This window comes from Sminthopsis crassicaudata, chromosome 6, assembly GCF_048593235.1.
Source record: "Sminthopsis crassicaudata isolate SCR6 chromosome 6, ASM4859323v1, whole genome shotgun sequence".
NCBI lineage: Eukaryota > Metazoa > Chordata > Mammalia > Dasyuromorphia > Dasyuridae > Sminthopsis > Sminthopsis crassicaudata.
Genome location: NC_133622.1, coordinates 256,072,039 through 256,091,768, shown reverse-complemented (window position 1 = coordinate 256,091,768; position 19,730 = coordinate 256,072,039). Strand labels below are relative to the sequence as shown.

General features: G+C 60.7%; 1 protein-coding gene across 1 annotated transcript in view; it reads left to right on the top strand.

Moving 5' to 3' along the window:
* The window catches only part of KCNQ1 (potassium voltage-gated channel subfamily Q member 1), a 214,734-nt gene that overhangs the window by 73,695 nt on the left and 121,309 nt on the right, over positions 1-19,730 (top strand). Inside the window, exons 3-10 of the mRNA XM_074272375.1 lie at positions 933-1,059; positions 2,248-2,326; positions 3,380-3,476; positions 3,983-4,123; positions 11,425-11,535; positions 11,651-11,746; positions 14,486-14,608; positions 15,674-15,818. Of these exons, the coding sequence (XP_074128476.1) occupies positions 933-1,059; positions 2,248-2,326; positions 3,380-3,476; positions 3,983-4,123; positions 11,425-11,535; positions 11,651-11,746; positions 14,486-14,608; positions 15,674-15,818 (919 nt within the window). The remainder of the gene's footprint in view (positions 1-932; positions 1,060-2,247; positions 2,327-3,379; positions 3,477-3,982; positions 4,124-11,424; positions 11,536-11,650; positions 11,747-14,485; positions 14,609-15,673; positions 15,819-19,730) is intronic.

Below are 19,730 nucleotides of genomic sequence, written 5' to 3'. Positions count from 1 at the left end.
CTCCCTCCAGTCTGAGCCTGTGGCCGCTTCCTCCCAAAGCCCTCTGAGACAGCCCCATCAAGGGGGTGGGTGCCCCTCCTCCCCATCTTTGGGAGCCCTTGGACCCGAGGTCTGTCCTTGCATGGCCGTGGAAACTGGCAGAAGAAAGATGGCCCTTCCCCCTCTCAATGCCAGCCTGGCAGAGGGGGCTCTCTGTAGGTTGGGGACGGGCCCTGGTGGCCCCCAGCTCCCCGTGCCTGCCCGGCTCCCAGGCCTTTCCCCCTGCGCTCGGCCTCCACGGGGCCGTTGCTGGTGCGGCCTCCCCTCCAGGGCCGTGTCGTCTCATAGGGGTCCGGACCTCGGCTCCTCAGCTCTGGGCCCGGGGAGCTTAGAAAGTCCTTGAGTTTGGGGGTTCAGCCGGGCCTAGCGAGCAGCCGAGCAGATCGGGCCATTCCCGCCATTGGCGTTCCCTTCCCTCTTGGGCACTCCGGGAAGCTTTGCCCCAAGCTGGCGCCCTCACTTGGGAATCAGGAGACCTGGGCAGGAGCGGGCATGGAGGCTGGGGACCCCCCGATGGCTCTGCCCCCGCAATGGGCCAGGGCTCCAGGTGCTCCCCGGGCAGCAATCCCCGGGCAGCAATCATGGCCACGGCTGTCCTGGGCAGGGCAGGATGGTTACTTGCTCCATGTCTCAGCCCCCATGGGATGCCCCAAATAAGCCCCAAATGTTCCCCCCTCCCCGGCCTCCGGCCTCTAGCTGCTCTCCCCATCCATTAAAGCAAAGCTCTCTAAGGGCAGGGACCCTGCTCCCGGCACATAGCCGGCTCTCACTGAAGGCTGCCCCATTGCCCTCCTCCCCGGGGGCACTGGTCCTGTGTCGGCCCATGGGCAGAGCCTCCCTAGGCGCCGGGCCGGCGTGCCCCGCGGGCTCAGACACTCCCCTGTCCTCTGCAGGAAATCGTGCTCGTGGTATTCTTTGGGACGGAGTACGTGGTTCGCCTGTGGTCAGCGGGCTGCCGCAGCAAGTACGTGGGCATCTGGGGCCGGCTGCGCTTCGCGAGGAAGCCCATCTCCATCATTGGTGAGTGGCCGGCCTTCCTGCTGGGGCCTTGGAGAGCCCGGCGTCCCGGGGGAGGGCCGCCCCACAAGACGAGCTCGGCTCGGGCCAGAGGCTGCAGAATGGCAAAGCTGCCAGGAATCACAAGGCTGGCTCAGGCAGGAGGGAAGCCGAGGCCCAGGCAGAGCAGCTGTGCCTTGTCCTTCCTTGTCCTCCCCTGTCTGAGGGAAGTCCCGGGCCCTGGCTCCTCACCTGACACCTGGGGCCCCCTTCAGACTGAGGGCCCCGGTCCACAGGCCAGCCTCAGGTTCTGTCTCTGGGCCCCGCTCCCCACCAGCGCCCGGGCTCTCAAGGGAGTCCAGCGGTTGCCCCTGGCCCCCAGCTTGGGGCAGAAGGGAGGCTGCTGGGGTCTGTGTGGCGGCAAGCGGTTCCCAGGCGCTCCCCAGTGGCTTTCGGGAACTGGAGCGGCTCCTACCTTCCCGGGCCTTGGGAATAAAGTAACTCGGGGATTATGGGCCAAAGCAAACCTGGTTTGGGGAGAGAGCCGGCCGTGGGCAGTGAGCTCCACCAGCGGCGGGCGGGGCCAGAGTCGGCCTCCCAAGGGACCTCGGCAGCCCCTGAGCCTCATCCCTTTCCCGGGGAGGGGAAGGGCCTGGGCCCGGGCTCCAAACACCCAAGGTCCCAGAGCTGAGGTTCGAACTCTGGCTTCCTGGGCTCATTGTTGGGGCCGTCCCCACGCCAGGCCCAGAACCACAGCCCGGGCCTGTGGCTGGAGAAACAAGGGCTTCTTCAGGCCCAGGCTTCTCCTCGAAAAGGCAGGAGAGGGCTCACGGCTGAAGCCCCCCCAAGCCGGAGACCTGGAAGTGGACGGCAGGCCTGGTGACCCCGAGTCCAGGGCTTGTCCGAAGGGCCCTTGTGGCTTTTCCTGCTCATGAGGAGGCCCCTGGAGGAGGAGCCCGAGTCTTCCTTGGCCCGGCCTCCCCCTTGGTGCCTAGCACGGGGCTCTCCACTGAGCAGAAGTTGGATCCCCGAGTCCTTCCTGCCTCAAACTCCTCATGTTCCAGGGGCCTCCCCAAAGAGGGTGCTTGGGGCAGGCCTGGGCCGTGGCCATCAGGGCTGTGTGCACATGGAGGCTGGGGTGACTGAGGGTGCCTTTCGGGGCCATGGCGTGACCGGGCCAAGCTTTCAGCCTCCCTGCCTCCCCTTCCCCAGACCTCATTGTGGTGGTGGCCTCCATGATCGTCCTCTGCGTGGGCTCTAAGGGGCAGGTCTTTGCCACTTCGGCCATCAGGTAAGCCGCCCTCACTCCCCCTTCCAGTTCCCCCCCCCCCAGCTGCCTCTGAGGATGGAACCCTTCCTGGCCCCCATCCCCCTTTCCAGACATTGGCCCAGGTTCTGAAGGGAGCCCGGGTGCTGAGAGATTGAGCCCCAATGCCTTTGTTTTATGGAGGACCTAGAGAGGGACAGGAGGCACCCAGAAAGGGGGGTGTGCTCAGGCTGCCAGCCAGCAGGCATTTATTAAAAGCTTGCTGTATACCCAGCTGGCTATCCAAGAGAGCTTGCATTGGGATGGGGCAGAGCCTTCCTGCCAACTGAATGGGTGTGAGGCTCTTTGGGGAGGGGCTGTGATGACTGAAAAGGCTTTTTGTGGGGGGCCTGGAGCTCCCCCGGCCAATCAGGGTTGGGGGCACCATGTGTGGCCTGGTGGGCAGGAGAGTCAAGTGTTAGAGCCCTGAAACCAGGAGACGGGGCTCCTTGAGACCCCAGCAGGAGAGCCTGCCCTGGCTCCCAGAGCACTGGGCCCAGTTGCCCCTGCTTGTGCAGCTCCTCCCCAGGCTGTGGAGCACCCCCTGCCCCATCCCTCCCCGGGGATCCCCCAGGCCGCCCTGCTCCTGCTCTGGGGCCCCAGGCCATGAAGCACTCTCAGCCCTGGGGATCCCCCTGCTTTCCCCCCACAGAAGGTGGGTCCTTGACCTCCGTTCCCCCCCAAAGTCCCTATTCGGGCCCCTCCCCGAGGGCTGGGCTTTTGGTCACCATTTGGAGATTGTTTCCAATGAGAGGGGGGGCAAACCCAAAGGGACTTCTGGGAGGGAGATGCCACGAGGCCTGGGCCCCCACTCCTGTGGGACCTCCCAGATCTCTGCCCGAGGTTCAGGCTGATTCCCTCGAATCTGCGCCAGGAGAGCGTGGGCAGCCCCCGAGCGCCCGCCCCTGCCCCCGCCTTGGCCAGCAGGCTCCCGGGACCCTCATCGCCCCGAACTTCCCGGGGCCGGCCGGGAGCCAGCTCTGCTGGGAGCTGCGGGGCCCAGGCCGGCCCTCAGGAGCCGCTCTGCTCTGTCCTCAGGGGGATTCGCTTCCTGCAGATTCTCCGGATGCTGCACGTGGACCGTCAGGGAGGGACCTGGCGGCTCCTGGGCTCCGTGGTGTTCATACACCGGCAGGTGAGTGGGGGCCCCGGCCTGGGGCCTGTGACCCCCGCTCTGAGCGGGAGCCAGGGCCTCCCCAGTGCCCTCGGAAGCACTTGCTCCGGCACACCCTACACTCACACTCACACACACACACACTCACACTCACACACACACACACTCACATCACACAGTCTCATACACACTCACACACACATTCACACACACCCATAGTCTCACACACACACTCACATCACACTCACACACACACTCACATCACACTCACACACACACTCACATCACACTCACACACAGTCTCACACACACACATCACACAGTCACACACAAACTCACACACTCACATCACACACACATTCACACTCACACACACACTCACATCACACACATTCACACTCACCACACTCCCCGTGCTTGGGTCGCTCCGTGCTGTCTCTGGGCAGCAGTCAGGGGCTGGTCAGTGTGGCAGGAGGGTCCCAGAGCTGGGGCCTTCCCGCCCACACGCCCTCTCCGACCGCCCGCAGGAGCTGATCACCACCCTGTACATTGGATTTCTGGGCCTCATCTTCTCCTCCTACTTCGTGTACCTGGCGGAGAAGGATGCTGTGAACGAGTCCGGCCGCATCGAATTCGGCAGCTACGCCGATGCCCTGTGGTGGGGCGTGGTGAGTGGGGGCCCCGGGGAGTCACAGCTGCCGCCCGCCCCGGGGGCCCGCTCGCCCTGGCAGTGGCCGGAGGAAGCTCTGGGGCATGGGCCCGGAGCTGTGGGCATTGGCTCAGGGCGTCCCTGCTTGACATGGGCCTCCCCGGGCTCTGGTCAAGGCCAAGGATATCCAGGCTTCCCCCTCCCCCGGCCGGTGCCGTGAGTCCGGCCTCCTCAGCCTCTCTGCCTGTGGAGGCCAAGTGAGCTGTTTGTTGGCAAGTTTGGGGATCGTGGGCTAGAGTCCCTGGCGTGCAGCACAGCGGCCGAGCCCGAGCTGGCGGGCGCTCGCCCCGGGAGAGGGCCAGGCCGGCTCGCTCGTGCGCTCAGACCCAGGGGCCAGCTTCTCGCGGGCTCCTCCGCCTGCCACCCAGGCACCGCGGCCACAGGGAGCCGTCTGGGCTGGGCAGGGCCCCAGGGGAGCCAGCTGGAGCTCCCCAGGGAGAAGGGGCGGAGCTCCCCAGGGAGAAGGGGCGGGGCTCCCCAGAGCACTTCCCCAGGGCACCCTCCTGCCAGCCTTCTAGGGCAGCAAGAGAAGCCTTCATTAAGCACCTTCTGAGTGCTGGGGAGGAGCAAAGGGACAATCAGAGGGGCTCTTTCCCCAGGGAGGACGCCCTGATTCAGAGCATCAGCACCCTCAGAGGCTGAGTATGGGAGGAAGGCAAAGCCTTTGGCCTGGGGGGGGGCTCAGAGCTGGTCCCCCAGGGCCCCTGGGACCCCCAGGACTGGGTTTGCCCCAGGGTGTGGCCATATGTCCATCTGGCAGGGGCTCAGGGCTGTGGGCATGGTATTCAGAGCAGGGAGGGGGCTCAGCAGTGCCAGCCTTTTCCAATGGGATTCGGGGCCGCCGCCGTACTTCCTGTGGTCTCACAAATGGTGACCAAGCTCCAGAGAGTATGTTCCCCTCTGTCTGGATTCTCGTCCCCGCCCTCATCCCCAGGGCCCCAGCCTGCCCTGCTCCGGACTTCCTGCGGGACGGTCCTGGGCGTCCCACCACCAGCGTTGGAACCCTCGGGCCCTCTCTGCCTTCGCTTCCCCCTCCTCCCTACGTCCTCACTTCTGCAACACTGCGAAAGCCCCTCCCCTTCTCTCCGAGCCTCAGTTTCCCCTCGGCTCCGACCGGGCCCATTTCAAAACTTGGCTCGGGTCACGGAGAGAGATCACGGCTCCGAAAGGGCGTGGGAAAGGCGCGTCCACCCGACCCAACATTGACTATTGAGTGGGAATATCGAAGAGTGTGATTATTTTCCAGCATCATGTGTCACATTTCCAAGAACTGACCTCACGCTGGGACCTAAAGGACTGGTCCCCAAATGCAGTAAGGGGGATATGAAGTGCACAAGCCCCAACCCGGCCGGGCTGTGATCAGTGAGGAAACGGGAACAAAAGATGCAGACCTAAATGAAGGCAGATGTAGCCCATGATGTCAAGGAAAGTTCGGGATAATCAGCCATCCCCAGGTCTGCTGGGAGGTGGGGGCTTCGCCTCCTTCTGGGAAAGGGAGCGGGCTTCCTGTTCAGGTGTGCATGGTCGGAAGGACGCCGGGGCCCGGGGTCAGCGCGCGAGCAGCGGCCCCTTCTTGGCGCAGGCGGACGCTGGGAGGCCAGGAGGTCGCTGCAGCTGTGTGCTTTCCCACCCCCAAGCGGGAGCTTGCTGGCCCCCCACCCCTGTCCCTTTGAGGTTTTCAGTTCTGGGGAGTGACAACTTTCCATCCGTTAACGAGGCCTTCCCTGCAGCTGTCCCGTGCAGGGAGCTGGGGAGGGTGGGTCAGTTGGATTCAATCAAGCCATTCAGTCAGGACCATTCTCTCACTCCATGGAAGAGAAACACCTCAGGAGAAAACAAACCTGGCTGCCTCCGGGCTGGACTCGTGGCCGCCACGTCAGCAACTTCCCGGCTTCTTCCCCGGGCTGGCTGCAGCGGACCGTGACCCCTGGCCCTTTGCACGTCCCATCTCGTGTTGGAGTCACCGGCCGACAAGACGAGGGGCTGTTGGGGCCCCGGAAGGACCCTGGGCCTTGGCCAGAGCCCTATCCCTTCTCTTTGGAGCTCTGGCATACACTGGCCACTTTCTCCTCAGAGCCTCAGTTTCTCCATCTGTAAGATGAGGGGGCTGGCCCGGGTGGCCCCCAAAGTCCCTTGTTGGCCTCTGTGTGGCATGAGGGGCTTGACCCAAGACTTTCTAGGACCCCCAGCTTTCATAGGAGATTGTTCTATAACCCTGGTCCCCCTTTCCCTTCAGTAGTTTCTGCATTTCAGAATTGAGACAGAAACATCCAGAATCCCCCCAGCATGTGATGAGAATGGGGCCTGGGATGGGGCGGAGGGGGGAGAAGGTCCTTAGCATGAGCCTGCATCCTTGGGCTGACCTCCAGGGGCGCCTCCTGGGGGTCTCCCCCAGAGCTGAAATGGAACAAGGGGCATTCAGGGCCTGAGGGATGGGGCCCAGCGTCCCAGGGGGCTTCTGCTGCTCCAGCTACCTCCTGAGACCCTCGACTGAGCTGAGTGATCAGCACCCTTTCTTCCTCCATTATTTTTCTTTAAACTCTCTCTGCCCTTTTCCTTTCTTCCTTCTCTCCCTTTCTCCTCCTCTTTCTGTTCTTCTTTCCTTCCATTTCTTTTCCTTCCCTTTCCTTCCCTCCCTTTCCCTTCTCTACCCTTCCCTTCTTTTTCCTTTCCCTCCTTTTCCTTTCCTTTTCCTTCCCTTCATTTTCCTTTTTTCCCTTCCTTTCTTTTCCCTTCCTTTTTCTAACCTTCCCTTCTCTTCTTTTCCTTTCATTTCCTTTTCATTCCCTTCCTTTTTCTTTCTTTCCTTTCCCTTTCTTCCCTTCCCCTCTTGTTCCTCTCTTTTCCCTCCACCTCCCTCCATTCTCTTCATCGACGAATGAATGACAGCTGAGGGAATGAATGAATTTGCTTCCTGGGTTCCTTGGGAGACAGGGCTTTGGGGCTGATGAAGTAGCTGTGGCTGACAGCTCTGAGTTTGCCAGTCTTTCCATCAAGCCCCCTATTTCACCACCGTAAAATTAGTATCTTGCTCTTTAGGGGGTTATAAATTGACTGTAAAAACCCATTCTTCCCCGAAACTTGGCAGCCGCTGTGGGCCCCGCGGCCGAGGTGCCGGAGCCATTAGGTTTTATTTTCCTTTCACCTTGGGAACAAGACGCATTTGTCCGTGTCAGAGTTATGAGCAGAGAGAAAATGTTATTTTTATCTGCGTTTTTGCCGAGTTGGTGCCTTGTTCCACTGAAACGGGCCGGGAGAGCGAACGTTTCCAGGCCCCATTTCCAAGAGAAACTGATGACATGAACTCAGCCTCTGATGGGCCCCTGGGCCACCTGCTCCTCTTAGAGGCAAGGGCACTGTCCCCCAGGGGCGTCGTCCTGGACTAGGCCTTGGGGGAGGCGCAGACCGGGAGGGGCTGCAGCTGCCCTTTTCTCTCAGTCCTGGGGACCTCGGGAGCCCCTGGGGAGGCGTTTGCCAGGTAACCCCCGCCTGCCGCGCTGCCAGGGAGGGCGCTCTCTCCTGAGCTCGGTTTTATTTTCTGCCGCGGTGGCCGGAGCCACTTGGCCAGATGCCAGCCTGTCCTTTGCCTCCTTGCCTCCTGGGGAGCCCCAGCCCTGCAGCCTCCCCAGAGAGAGCTGGGGCACAATGGGTGCCATGGGAGAAGCTAGAGATTTCACCCACACGATACAGTGATGGGTGGGGGTCAACTCCCAGTTATAGGTGCTGTCCCATTAACTCCTTGGAAACAAGGAGGGGGGGGAAGTCCTAGAGCATCTCTAAGGCCCTTAGCTCTGCTACTCTGTGTCCCAGCTCTCACACTCCATGTCCTAAGTCCTTCTTGGCTCTGACATTCTGTGTCCTGTGTTCTAAGGTCCCTGCTCCGATATTGTGTCCCAGCTCTCATGCTCCCTATTCCATGTTCTAAGTCCTGTTCTGCTCCGATATTCTGTGTTCTATGTCCTAAGTCCTTCTCAGGTTCCGTGCTTCCTTTTTGGCTCTGACATTCTGTGTCCTGTGTTCTAAGGTCCCTGCTCCGATATTGTGTCCCAGCTCTCATGCTCCCTATTCCATGTTCTAAGTCCTGTTCTGCTCCGATATTCTGTGTTCTATGTCCTAAGTCCTTCTCAGGTTCCGTGCTTCCTTTTTGGCTCTGACATTCTGTGTCCTGTGTTCTAGGGTCCCTGCTCCGATATTGTGTCCCAGCTCTCATGCTCCCTATTCCATGTTCTAAGTCCTGTTCTGCTCCGATATTCTGTGTTCTATGTCCTAAGTCCTTCTCAGGTTCCGTGCTTCCTTTTCAACTCTGACATTCTGTGTCCTGTGTTCTAAGGTCTCTGCTGCGATATTCTGCGTCCCAGCTCTCATGCTCCGTGTTCTACGTTCTAACACCTTTCTCGTTTTGATGTTCTAAGTTCTCTCTTTTGTTAGCTGTAGAGATCCATTGAGTTTGTACTTAATAAAATGTAGGGGGACGCTTTCTGACATACTAGGGGGCAGTCCTCCAGATCCCAACTTGGTTACAAAAGTATCTTCTTCCTTACCCCCTTCACGACTTGGATTCTGTCCCTCTACAGTGCGCGCCCCCTTCTCGGCCCCTCCCCCCAGGGCTCGCCTGCGCTGTCGGCCCTTTGCTCAGCACCCAGCCACCTGCCCTGTGCCGGCTAGGTTGGCCGTGGGTCGCTGTCTGTGGACGAATGGAGGGGGCAGAGGAGCAGAGGGAAGGTTGGCAGGTTCTCCTGGGGAGGCAACTAGAGCTGGCTGACCCTTCTCTAGCACTGACGGGGCTGCATTCACTTTCTAAAACGGAGGCTTTCAGTGGCCACGGAAGGCCCCCTGGTCCCGCTGGGGACACCCCAACCTTTGTGTCCGATACAAGGCCCCGAGTGGCTGATGGCTGTGTCAGGGAATGCTCCCCTTCCATCGGAGGGCAGAAACAAGGGCAGCCTGGCACACAGTAGGTGCTTCATAAATGCTGACTCAGTGGCAGTGGCCTCCATGAGGGTAGCTCCCCCTCCCCAGAGGCCCTTGTTCGGGATGCCTCAGGTGAAAGGTCACAGCTGGAGGCCAGCCCAGCCTGGGGTGGTCCAATCAATGGTCCCGAGTCTGCCGGACTTGTCTTGGGAGGGGCTTCTTTCTGTTGGAAGGAAAGGGACTACTCCTTCCATGGAGGGGGTGGGGGCGATGTCCTCACCCCCGCCCCACTCTGACAGGCCCCCAACCCCTTGGGGTCCTTACCAGGTATTCACAGACCCCACCCCATTTTAGAGGGTGTGACCACCTGGCACCCCAAGCACATCTCCAGCCCCCCCCCTCCAGTGGGGGCCTTCCTGCTGGCACCAGGGCCCTCTGGGCATCTTTCCATCCCCACTGGGTCTCTCAGAACGCCAGAATTTGGCCCATTGTCCTGGGAAAGCTGGAACCGACCTTCGAGGCTCCCTCCCTCCCTCCCTCGCACCTGGCACACAAAGCTTTTTCTGGTCTCGCTTGGCCCCCAGCCCAGGGGACACTGCCCTGTGCCCCTGTTCAGGCGGCTCCCAAAATGCCCACTGTGTGTTTCCTTTTCCGAAGGGATCTTAGGGCAGAGCTGCCTCGCCTGTCTCTGTATGCCCCCAATACCTGCATGCGGTCTGGCACGTAGTAGGTGCTCAATAAATGCTGATTTCCTCCACCCGAAGCCAAACTATCTAGCTTCCTTCCTTCCTTGGGTATGGAGCCAAGCTGCCCCTGTCTTCATGTCCATGTACAAGGTACAGACGCTTATTTATTCGTATCCAAAGAAATGGTTTAGATGTATATGAGCCAAGCAACGTGCATTTAGTAAGCCCCTGGTGTACGCAGGTAGTAAGGCTACCAGCATGCAGTGAAGCAGCCCTCGCCCTCTGGGAGCTCAAGTCTGAGGCAAATCAGTAACTGGCCCAGGGCACACTGAGAACGGGCAGAGAGGAAGCCGGCTCAGGGCCAGCCTTGGGGAGCTGCCCGGGTCCTCATTCCAGAGCCCAGGTCCCGGCCTCTCTGGGCCTCAGTTTACCCATCTGGCAATGCCAGGGGGCAGAATCCTTGCCCAGCCTTCCTCTCAGGGTGACGGAGAGGAGGGGGCTGGTACCGTCCTCAAAGCCCCCACATTCAGAGGGAAGGGCGCCCCTTCCCCCGGCCCAGGCAGTCCGGAGTCTGAGCGTGACCCCGAGCTGGGTGGCCCCCCCGCCACCCCCCTTCCCTTGGCCTGCAGCTGCAGAGAGCAGCAGGATCCAGCCCGTCCCAGAGGAGCCCGCTTCCCGAACGAAGGAGGAAAAATGCAAAAGCACAGCATTTTCTCAGGGAAAGGGAGGGGGCCGATGGGCCAGGGAGGGGGGCGCCGGCTCGCTCTCCGGGGGCAGGGGGAGAACAATGGCCAGCTGCTGCAGGCAGAGGAGGGCAGCCCCAGCCCCCCAGCCTCCCCCCCAGCAGTCTTTGATCTCCCTCTCCCCATGTCCCTGGGATGTCTGGGTGGCAGGGGCGGGGAGGCCTTGCAAGGGATGAATGTGATGTGCCAGCTTGGATGGGAGCTGCTTGAGGGGGTCCCGGCTTTCTGTCCCCAGGGGGCGAGGTGCTGACCTGCTCTGGATGTGGTCGTGGGGGGCAGGTTGGGGCAGAGCTTCCCTTTGGGTCTGGGGGCAGCCAGGGCGGAGCCGGGAGCTCTCATGGACACTCAGCCTCGACGCCCCCGGGGGCAGGAGCTTGGGACCCATTCTCCAGAGCTGGGGGGAGGGCATTGGAGGGGTGAGGGCCCTCAGGGTGGCGCGGGGTGCTGGGCGTGCCCGGAGTAGAGCCGCTGGGGATCAGGGCCCTCTCCAGCCGTGTCACGGGGATGGCCCAGAGCCTCATTCGGGCAGGAGCCTCCACTGTGGGGCACCTGGGCGCGGCCACGAGAGCCAGCCCAGCTGTCCCGGGAGCTGTTGCCCCTAACCAGGCTGTGCCCTCGCCCCGGGCATCAGAGGCGGCCGGGCACTCGGACCTCCCGGCTCCCCCGCAGACCCCGGACCTGATCCTGCCCTCTTGAGAAAAGGGGTCCTCGTCTGGGGAGAGAGAATGACAGCTGGTGGCCCACGGAGGGGCGGGCGGGCCCCTGGCCTCCGGCACTGTGGTGAGGCGAGGCCAGTGTGGGCGATGGGAAGGGCCCACAGATCAGTCAGGGTGCCGGGACTCGAGCAGGAGCTGCCTCCCCCCCGCCCCCCTCCCCCAGAGCGGCCTTCGGGGCTGCCTGACGCCTCCTCTCCTCCCCAGGTAACCGTCACCACCATCGGCTACGGGGACAAGGTGCCGCAGACCTGGATCGGGAAGACCATCGCCTCGTGCTTCTCGGTCTTCGCCATCTCGTTCTTCGCCCTTCCTGCGGTATGGGATGTGGCCTGGGGGGGTGGGGCGCGGACCCTGGCCTGGGGCGGGGGCTGCTGGGGAGAGCCCGGCCTCTGGGGAGCCTGGACCACCGACAGCCACTTCTGTCCTGCAGGGGATTCTGGGTTCTGGCTTTGCCCTGAAGGTCCAGCAGAAACAGAGACAGAAGCACTTCAACCGCCAGATCCCGGCCGCGGCCTCTCTCATTCAGGTAAAGCGCCTTCGCCCCTTCCGCGGGGGAGGGGTCCCTGACTGGCAGCACCGAGGGGGGAGGGGCTCTGTCCCAGAGCCGTGGCCCCGCCCCCCGCACGAGGGCCCCCCCTGAGATGCTCGGGTGGAGCCGATGTCGTGGGGAGCATGGCGCAGAATCGTGAATGTTAGCAGTGGCGGGGACCTGCTCTGGGGGGAGGGGAGGCAGAAGCCACCTTCTGAGCAAGAAGTCCTCGGCCAGAGGCGGGAGCTGGCCCGGAAGGCCGGCCTCCAGAAGGAAGCCTCCCTCCGCAGGGTCCCGTCTTCCCCTGTCTTTGAGTCTGCTGGGGGTCAGGGTGGGCCTTCCTTCCCTGCCGGCCATCTCCAAAGTCCAGCGCCTGCTCCCATCGGGCAGAAAGCTCCGGCTTCGGGGACCTTCGCAGTCTCTCTCAGGGATCAGGAGAGGGGTGACTGTCTGGACCACGGGACCGGAGCCTGGCTGGGGGGCAGCACCCTCGGGAGCCACGAGCGGTTGTCGGCCTGGGTCTGCGCCGAAGCTGCTGACGGTCTCCCTGCCCCCCGAATTCTGGGCTTCCTGGTCCGATGTTGGGGTTCTCTCTTCATGGCGCCCTAAGAGATCCATTCGGGGCGTGTCCTCACACAGGCTCCGCCTCCGCCCCGCCCCTGTATCTTTCCCCGGAACCACAAGGGACATGGCCCGCGGCCCACAGGGAGAAGGGCCGTTTGGCGGAGGAAGGCCCCCAGAGTGGCGGAGCACAGGGAACGCTCCGGCATCCGCCCGCATTGGGGATCTCCAGGCTCCAGGCCTGGGGCCATAAAAGGAGGCCCTGCTGCTCGCCCTGGGCCAAGAAGCACTCCCTCGCGGGACCAGGCCTCGGCCAGGGCAGCGGACACGTGTCCAGCCCTCGAACTTGAGGCGATCTGGAGACAAAAGGGGAGCAAGCCCCGGGAGTGACGGCGGCAAGTCCAAGGGTCCAGAGGGAGGCCAAGCTGCCCAGGCTGGTCATCCCCAGCGCAGATGGGCGGAAACAGGACTTAGAGAGCCTGGCCGCAGGCGGGCGTGGCTGTTGCAGAGCCCTAGGAGGCCCATCCAGACACAAGCGTGCTGAGGATGCATGACTGCTGCCCCAATGCAAGCTGCACGCCAGCAGACACGCCCTCACCTGGGGCCCTGTCAGTGTCTGGTCTTAGCTGCACGTGTGTGAGTGCCAGTACCCGGCAGAGAACGGTTTGTGAACGCAGCTTTGAGAAGGCGCCCTCTCTCCCGGGGCCACACCTCAGGGGCAGGACTGGTGTCCAGAGGAGCCCCGTCAGTCCCAAGAGGAGGCTGAAGGGAGCCTCTCCTAGGAGGGGGCCCACAGTCCAGGCCTTGAAAGAAGCCTCCTCTACAAGGTGGAGGCCCGGGACACCCGAGGCTAAGCTCGGGAACAGCTGAAGGCTGATGTGTCCAGAGCACAGAGCGAGTGAAGGGGATTTGGGAGGCCTGGGCCACTGAGCCATGGGACCCTTCTCTCCAGTGCCCACTGCAGGCATCGTGAGACTTGGGGAGGGGGGCTGGGGGTACCAGGGCAGTTCTCTTCAACTGTTCTTTAGACTTGGTCTCAGGACCCTTCCCCAGGTGGAGGGGAAAACTGAGTCAGCTCGATGCTCCTGCACCAGGAGGCAACATTGACCGATGTCCTCGGTCTTTTTTCCAGCACAGACGTAGGTCAAAATAATGCTCAGACGCCATATGGAGCCTCTCCCCCCAAGAACTCTTTGTTCCAAGAACTTCAGGATGTTTGTGACTGAAGAAACAACAACAACAAAAAGTGCAAAACAAAGCGGAGGCCGCCCAGGCTGCGAACAATGGAGGGATGGTCAAGTCAATTGGCGCATTAGTGTCATGGAATATTATAATGTAATTAAGACTAAGTGTGAGAAAGCTAAGAAAATCCACTGCGACCTTTCTGAAATAAAGGCAGATCCCGACAACAACAACAGCCCAAGCAGACTTTGGGCGACAGGGTCCACCCTGACTGGGACCACATGAGAAGAAAACGTAAATAGGGCTGGAAAAAAGACAAAGAAGTCTGATGGGAAGGGGCTCCGGGCGGGGCTGAGAAGGCTGGCCCTTTTATGCATTGAGCTTAATTAAGTTAAATGTAAACAGTCACAAGGCAAGTTTAATTAGTTCCATTGCTGTTTATTATTAAGTTTTATAATGTCATTAAAAAATTCTCTTCTGTTCTCAAACGGTCACCTTTGCACCCATCCGGCTGCCATCTTCCTTCCGCCAACTCATCAAACTATCCTTCCCTTCATTTATCCACTCACTGACCTTTATCATTCTGTCCACCCATTCACTCATGTATCCTTCCTTTATCAGTCTATCCATCCCTTCCCTCATCTATCCTTTCTTTATTATTCTATCCATCTACCCTTCATCTATCATTCTATCCATCCCTTCACTCCTCTACCCTTCATCTATCATTCTATCCATCCCTTCACTCCTCTACCCTTCATCTATCATTCTATCCATCCTTTCACTCCTCTACCCTTCCTTTATCAGTCTCTCCCTCCCTTCTTTCTTCTATCACTTCATCTGTTCTTCCATTCTTCCATCTATTCCTCCCTACGTCGTTATTTACTTCCCTAAGCCACCTATCCATCCCCAGAGAAAGGAAAGGCTGTCTATGTGCCTTGAACAAGTGAATGTCCAAAGATTTCATGATGAGCAGACCTCTCGTTCTGCTTTCAGACGGCCTGGAGATGCTACGCGGCCGAGAATCCCGATTCTTCAACGTGGAAAATTTACGTCAGAAAGCCCGCCCGAAATTATCACCTGTTGTCCCCCAGTCCCAAGCCCAAGAAATCGGTCATGGTAATGAACCCCCTGTCCTTTGTCTCTGATAAGGATGACCTTTTCTTTGGTTCTAAAACACAGGTGCTGTTGAAGGGGGGGGTGCAAATGAGTGTCTGCCTGGGCAGACAAGCGCACCCCTGGGGGAGTGCAGTCAATGCTTTGGGCACTTTTGAAAACACCAGGAGGAGGCTTGAAAATTTGTGCACAGTCCCCACGTTCTCTCACGCAGGAACCAGATAAACCAGGGAGGTTCCTTAGGTGGCTTCCAGTGTGCCCGGTGCCAGACTTGGTACGGGAGACATAAAGACAAAATCAAAGTGATCCTGTCCCCGGAGCATGTGACTGAGATGCAACAGGGGGGGCGCTAGTGTGCGTCCACCTGTGTATGTTGTGGTTCCTCCGTTTTTGAAGAGAACCAATGACCTCCTGGGGCCATGACTTGACTTGGTGTGAATTGAATTGAAGTGAGACAGAGGTTGGCAGTCATCGGTCTCATTCGCTCTTCCAGGGTCATTGAAGAGACAGAGACACAGAAAGAGAGACAGAGACAGAGAAGGCAGAGACAGAAAGAGAGAAAGACAGAGACAGACAGACAGACACAGGGAGACACACAGAGATAAACAGAGACAGAGATAGATAACAAATACAGTCACCTGGTGGAGGGGACCAGCAAGGCTTCCTGCAGGAGGTTACATCTCAACCAATCTAGAACAAGATGAGGGCTCTACGGAGGGGAAGGGGAGCATCCAGATGTGACAACTGAACAACGTCTCAGGAAAAGGAGGGGCTGCCATGCTGGGAGAATGGGAGTGCTGGCGACTCAAACAATGGGGGGTCACCAGTTCCGTTTGGGTGGTTGGTGCTGAGTGCCAGGTGCCCACGAGGTTTTTTCACTTTGAAATATCCAAGGGGCAGGTGGTGAAGGGACGCCAAAGTGCGGGAGGGAAACCAAGGCCGGATCCCCAGGCCCCCGGAGGATAGCGAGGGTCGGGGAAAGAGCCAAGAGTCAGCGTGGGTGACACCCCTTGTCCCGAGAGGAAGGGGACTCGAGCCACCTGCTGATCTGGGTCTCGTGGCCTCCAGGTAAAGAAGAAAAAATTCAAACTGGAGAAGGACAATGGGGTCGGCACCGGAGACAAGACGCTGACGGTCCCACACATCACTTACGACCACATCGCCGAGGACAGAAAGTCGGACCAGTTTGCCATGGATGGCTATGAAAACTCTGGTGAGAATCGCTGGATGAGAGAGGCCGGGAGGCCGAGGGCCCGGCTCTGAGAGGCTGCCTGGGCTCGGCAGGACCGGCTTCCTCTCGCCGGGCCTCAGCCACAGAACCAGCGGGCACCGAGGGCATGGGGGATCGGGGGAGGGCTTCTTTATGGAAACCTTTGCTGATGAGACAGTCATTCCTTTAGATTGTGTGTGCTTAAAGCCTTTGAGGAGCAGGGCCCTGAGTGGGAGGGCTCGTGGTGACTAGGCACTGTGCACTAGACTCCTTGTCTCACCTCCGGCCACCCAGCCTTTGGCCAAGGTACTGCTGCATCACGCAGCTGGAAGCGTGAACAAAGGAAAGCCTTCCTGGCCTGACAGCCACTTGGGCGAGCGCTCCCCCTGCTGCTCCTAGAACAAGCCCCCGAGGCCATTTTGCCCCACACTGGCAAGATGTCTTGCTCAGGAGCAGAGGGGTTGGATAAAGGCCCCTGAAGGGGAGACTTTTCTCTGAAAAAAGGGGGTGCTTGGGGACAGGATTCCAATTTCCCTGTCAAGTCAGCGGGCCAAGGAGAGAGGAGGGGGTCTGGGTTTGTCGTAATCTCAGCATCTACACACACCCCTTTCTTTAGGAAAGCAATCAGAACCTCTTATTTGTGGCTGGTCTCTGGGGCTCTGGGGCTCCCTTCCTCCTCCCTCCCTCCCTCCCTCTTCCCTCCCTCTTTCCCTCCCTTCCTCCCTTCTTTTCCTCCCTCCCTCCCCCTCTTCCTTCCTTTCTCCCTCCCTCCCTCTCTCCCTCTCTCCCTCCCTCCTTCCTTCCTTCTCTCCCTCCTCCCTCCCTCTCTCCCTCTCTCCCTCCCTCCTTCCTTCCTTCTCTCCCTCCCTCTCTCCCTCCCTCCCTTCCTCCCTCCCTCTCCTCCCCGGAGTTGAGGAGGCCATGGCTCCAGTGTCCCATCCTGTTGGAAGTCTCCATCTTGGGGCAGCTGGGGTTCAGTGTGCCGTTCACAAGCGCCCCGCTTCGAGGGCTTGGATGTTGGGGCGAGCCTCTGTCTGGGGGAGAGGACGGTGTTTTTGAGGCCCCGGCGTGGTCGCCAGCTGCCCTATGCAGATGCTTGTGGAGACCTCCCCCGGCGGCCTCCTTCCCACACGTGTCCCAGAGCGACATGTTTTGAAAACATTGGGCGTCTTAACAGCCCTAGCTGAAAGGTTTTGTGTGAGTCCCTTCTCAGAAGCCTCTGCTAATGAGCAGTTTGGTCCTTTGGCCTGGGCCTCTAAAGCCTCTGAGGCGCGGCCGAACAAGGCCCCTCTTGGCGGAAGGAAGCTCTTGGTTATCACGTGGCGTGGCTCGGGCTCTCGGTCTCACCTCTGGCTGCCCGGCCTTTGCTCTGGGCGCTGCCCCTTGAAGACGGGGAGCAGGACTCGCCGGCGCACTTTGTCTGCGTGTGGACTCCCAGCTGGCATGGGCCTGACTCCAGAAGTGCCCCCGAGTGCAGTCCTGGAGCTCCCCCCCACCCTCTTCCCGTGCCCTCCCCCCTCTCCCTTCCTGTGTGGGCCTTTGAATCCCCTTTGCCCCCAGACTCTGCACCAACAAGCCACATGACAGGCCTGGATGGCAGGAGAGAGACCGGCTCTCGTCCTGGGCACAGCGGGCACTTTCCTGTGCCCATGTGGCCCATGGCTGTCTGGGGGCCCCGGGGCCCGGGAGCCCAAGCCTGCATCCTGCAACCTGCCCCCAAGTATGTACTGAGGCTGAAGGCCGGGGGCTGCGCTCCCACCGTGCCCGATGGTCCAGGCCCTGCCGCCTTCCTGCCGGCCCCAGGGATCCGATCTGTATTTTAGAGCCAAAACACAGGGAAACACTTGTTAACAGGCTCCCAGCATCCCCCCGTAACTTCCACCCCCACTGCCAAGGGGACCAGACTCGGGGGCTTTCCAGATGCTCCCCCGCGGCACTGGCTCCTGCACAAAGGCTGACTTTGGACAGACGCCCAAAGCACCCACGTCTGGCATTCATGAGCCTGGCCATTCTCTGCATGCAAATGAGAGGGCTTTGAAAATGCTAATGGGCGGATGGTGGGCACAAAGCAGGCGGCCTTCTGGGAGGGCAGCCCTCCACGTTTACCCAGCGAGCTCGTTGGAGGGGGAAGGGGGGCAGTGGAGGCTGTCCCTTCACGCTCTCATCAGGGATGTCGATGGAACATTAATGGTGCCAGGAATGGGGTTCAGGCTTGGACCTTTGTGGATGTGACATCCCGGTGTCATGTTGCCCACAGATTGCCAGGGTGGGAGCCCAGGAACAAGAGGAGCCTTCGTGGCCATGGCCCCCATCCGGGTGCTGCCCACGGCCTCCCCATGTTGGCCTTTCTTTGCCCGCTGACCGACGGTTAGCGCCTCCTCCCCATTGGGCCCCTGCCCGGCCCACAGAGAGGTCACTTGGAGCCAGCTCAGCAAAGGCTCGCTCGGATCTTCGCGGCCCAGTTTGGGACTCTGCCGTGGCAGGCCGCCATCTTGGTCTGAGGTTATGATGTTAGGCTCAGGATATATGGGTGTCCTTTGGAGCGGAGGGCTGACTGTTAGCGGCCAGTCTTCTGTGGAACCCTAATCAGAGGGAGCCCCTGGGGTCCTGAGGGAGCCTCTGGGGAAGTGGGGAGCCCTTGAGATGGTTGCGGAACCCCTGGGGGGAGCCCCAGCTCACAATTAAGAAGGCTCCTGGGGAGCCGTCTTGGCAGACTGCCCACCCCCCCACCCCACCAGCACTGCATTCCCTTGATCCATAATGTTGTCCGGCATCCAGTGAACATTCCTGAAGCTCCTACTGTGTGCCAGGCTCTGGGCTGAGCACTATCTTCCCTGAGAGGCTAACGTGCTCTGAGCTTCTGGGAGGCTCTGACCCTGTGGCCAGCTGCCGGGACTCCCCAGACACTGGGGACGCTTCGCCTCCCAGTGCCTCAGTTTCCTCATCTATCACGTAGGGACAAGCCTGATTGTCATGTTTGTCTCCGCCTGGAGGGACGGTCAGATGTGGGGTGCGGATGAGCTACGGCTTTGGAATCGGGGGCCGGTGTTCAGATCCCGGCTCATGGTGGCTATCGGACAGGAGAAAGTCCCACTGTGCTCCTGGGCCCCAGGCCGGGCGCTAGGCCCATGCAGTCAGGCCGCCGGTGCCGGGGTTCTGGCCTTGTTTGCGTGGTGCAGGACCCGTCCTCGCTCCTCTCTGGACCTTGCTCCCCCAGCCTGTGGAGGCCTAGGACCGGGTCGGCGAGCCCCCTGCCCCTTTCTGGTTCCCTGTCCTTGGGCACGAGCAGGGAGCAGAGCCGGCTCTGTGGCTCACAATGGCAATGGAGGGCCAGGCTGGCCAGTGCTCATTGCCCCCCCACACCCCGAGCCCGTCGGGAGCAGGGGTTGGCTGCGCCGGTCCTCAGAAGCTGTCCAGGCCCCTCACCTGGGCTGTGTCACAGACCACATGCCCCTGGGGAGGGGGAAGCCTGTTCTCGGGGGGGGGGGGGGCTGTTCTTGGGGGGTTCCGGCCTCACTGTTTAGACATTTCCCTCACTGATTGGGAATTCCTGTGGGGTCAGGCTGGCTTTGAATGTCAGCCTCAGGTAGAAGCTGTCAGGATGAGCCTGGCCGTGTGGCCAGAGCCCAGAGGGGGCCCCTCCCAACGCCACGGGACCCCTTTCCTGGAGCAGCTTCCGGCCGCCTTTCTCCCTCATTAGGCCTGAGGGGAGGACGAAGGCCAGCCTCGTGGAGGCAGCCGCCTGCCCATTCTCAGACTCGCCCCGGCCTGTCTTCATTACTTGTGACATCCACAATTAAAGTCACTTTGACATTGAGCTTTTCCTGGGCTGGGCTCTGCTTCCTCTCTTGCCTTGAAAGCCCTGGGGCAGGGGGCGCAGATCCGGAGGCTGCCCAGCCCGAGGACCCCCGTTAT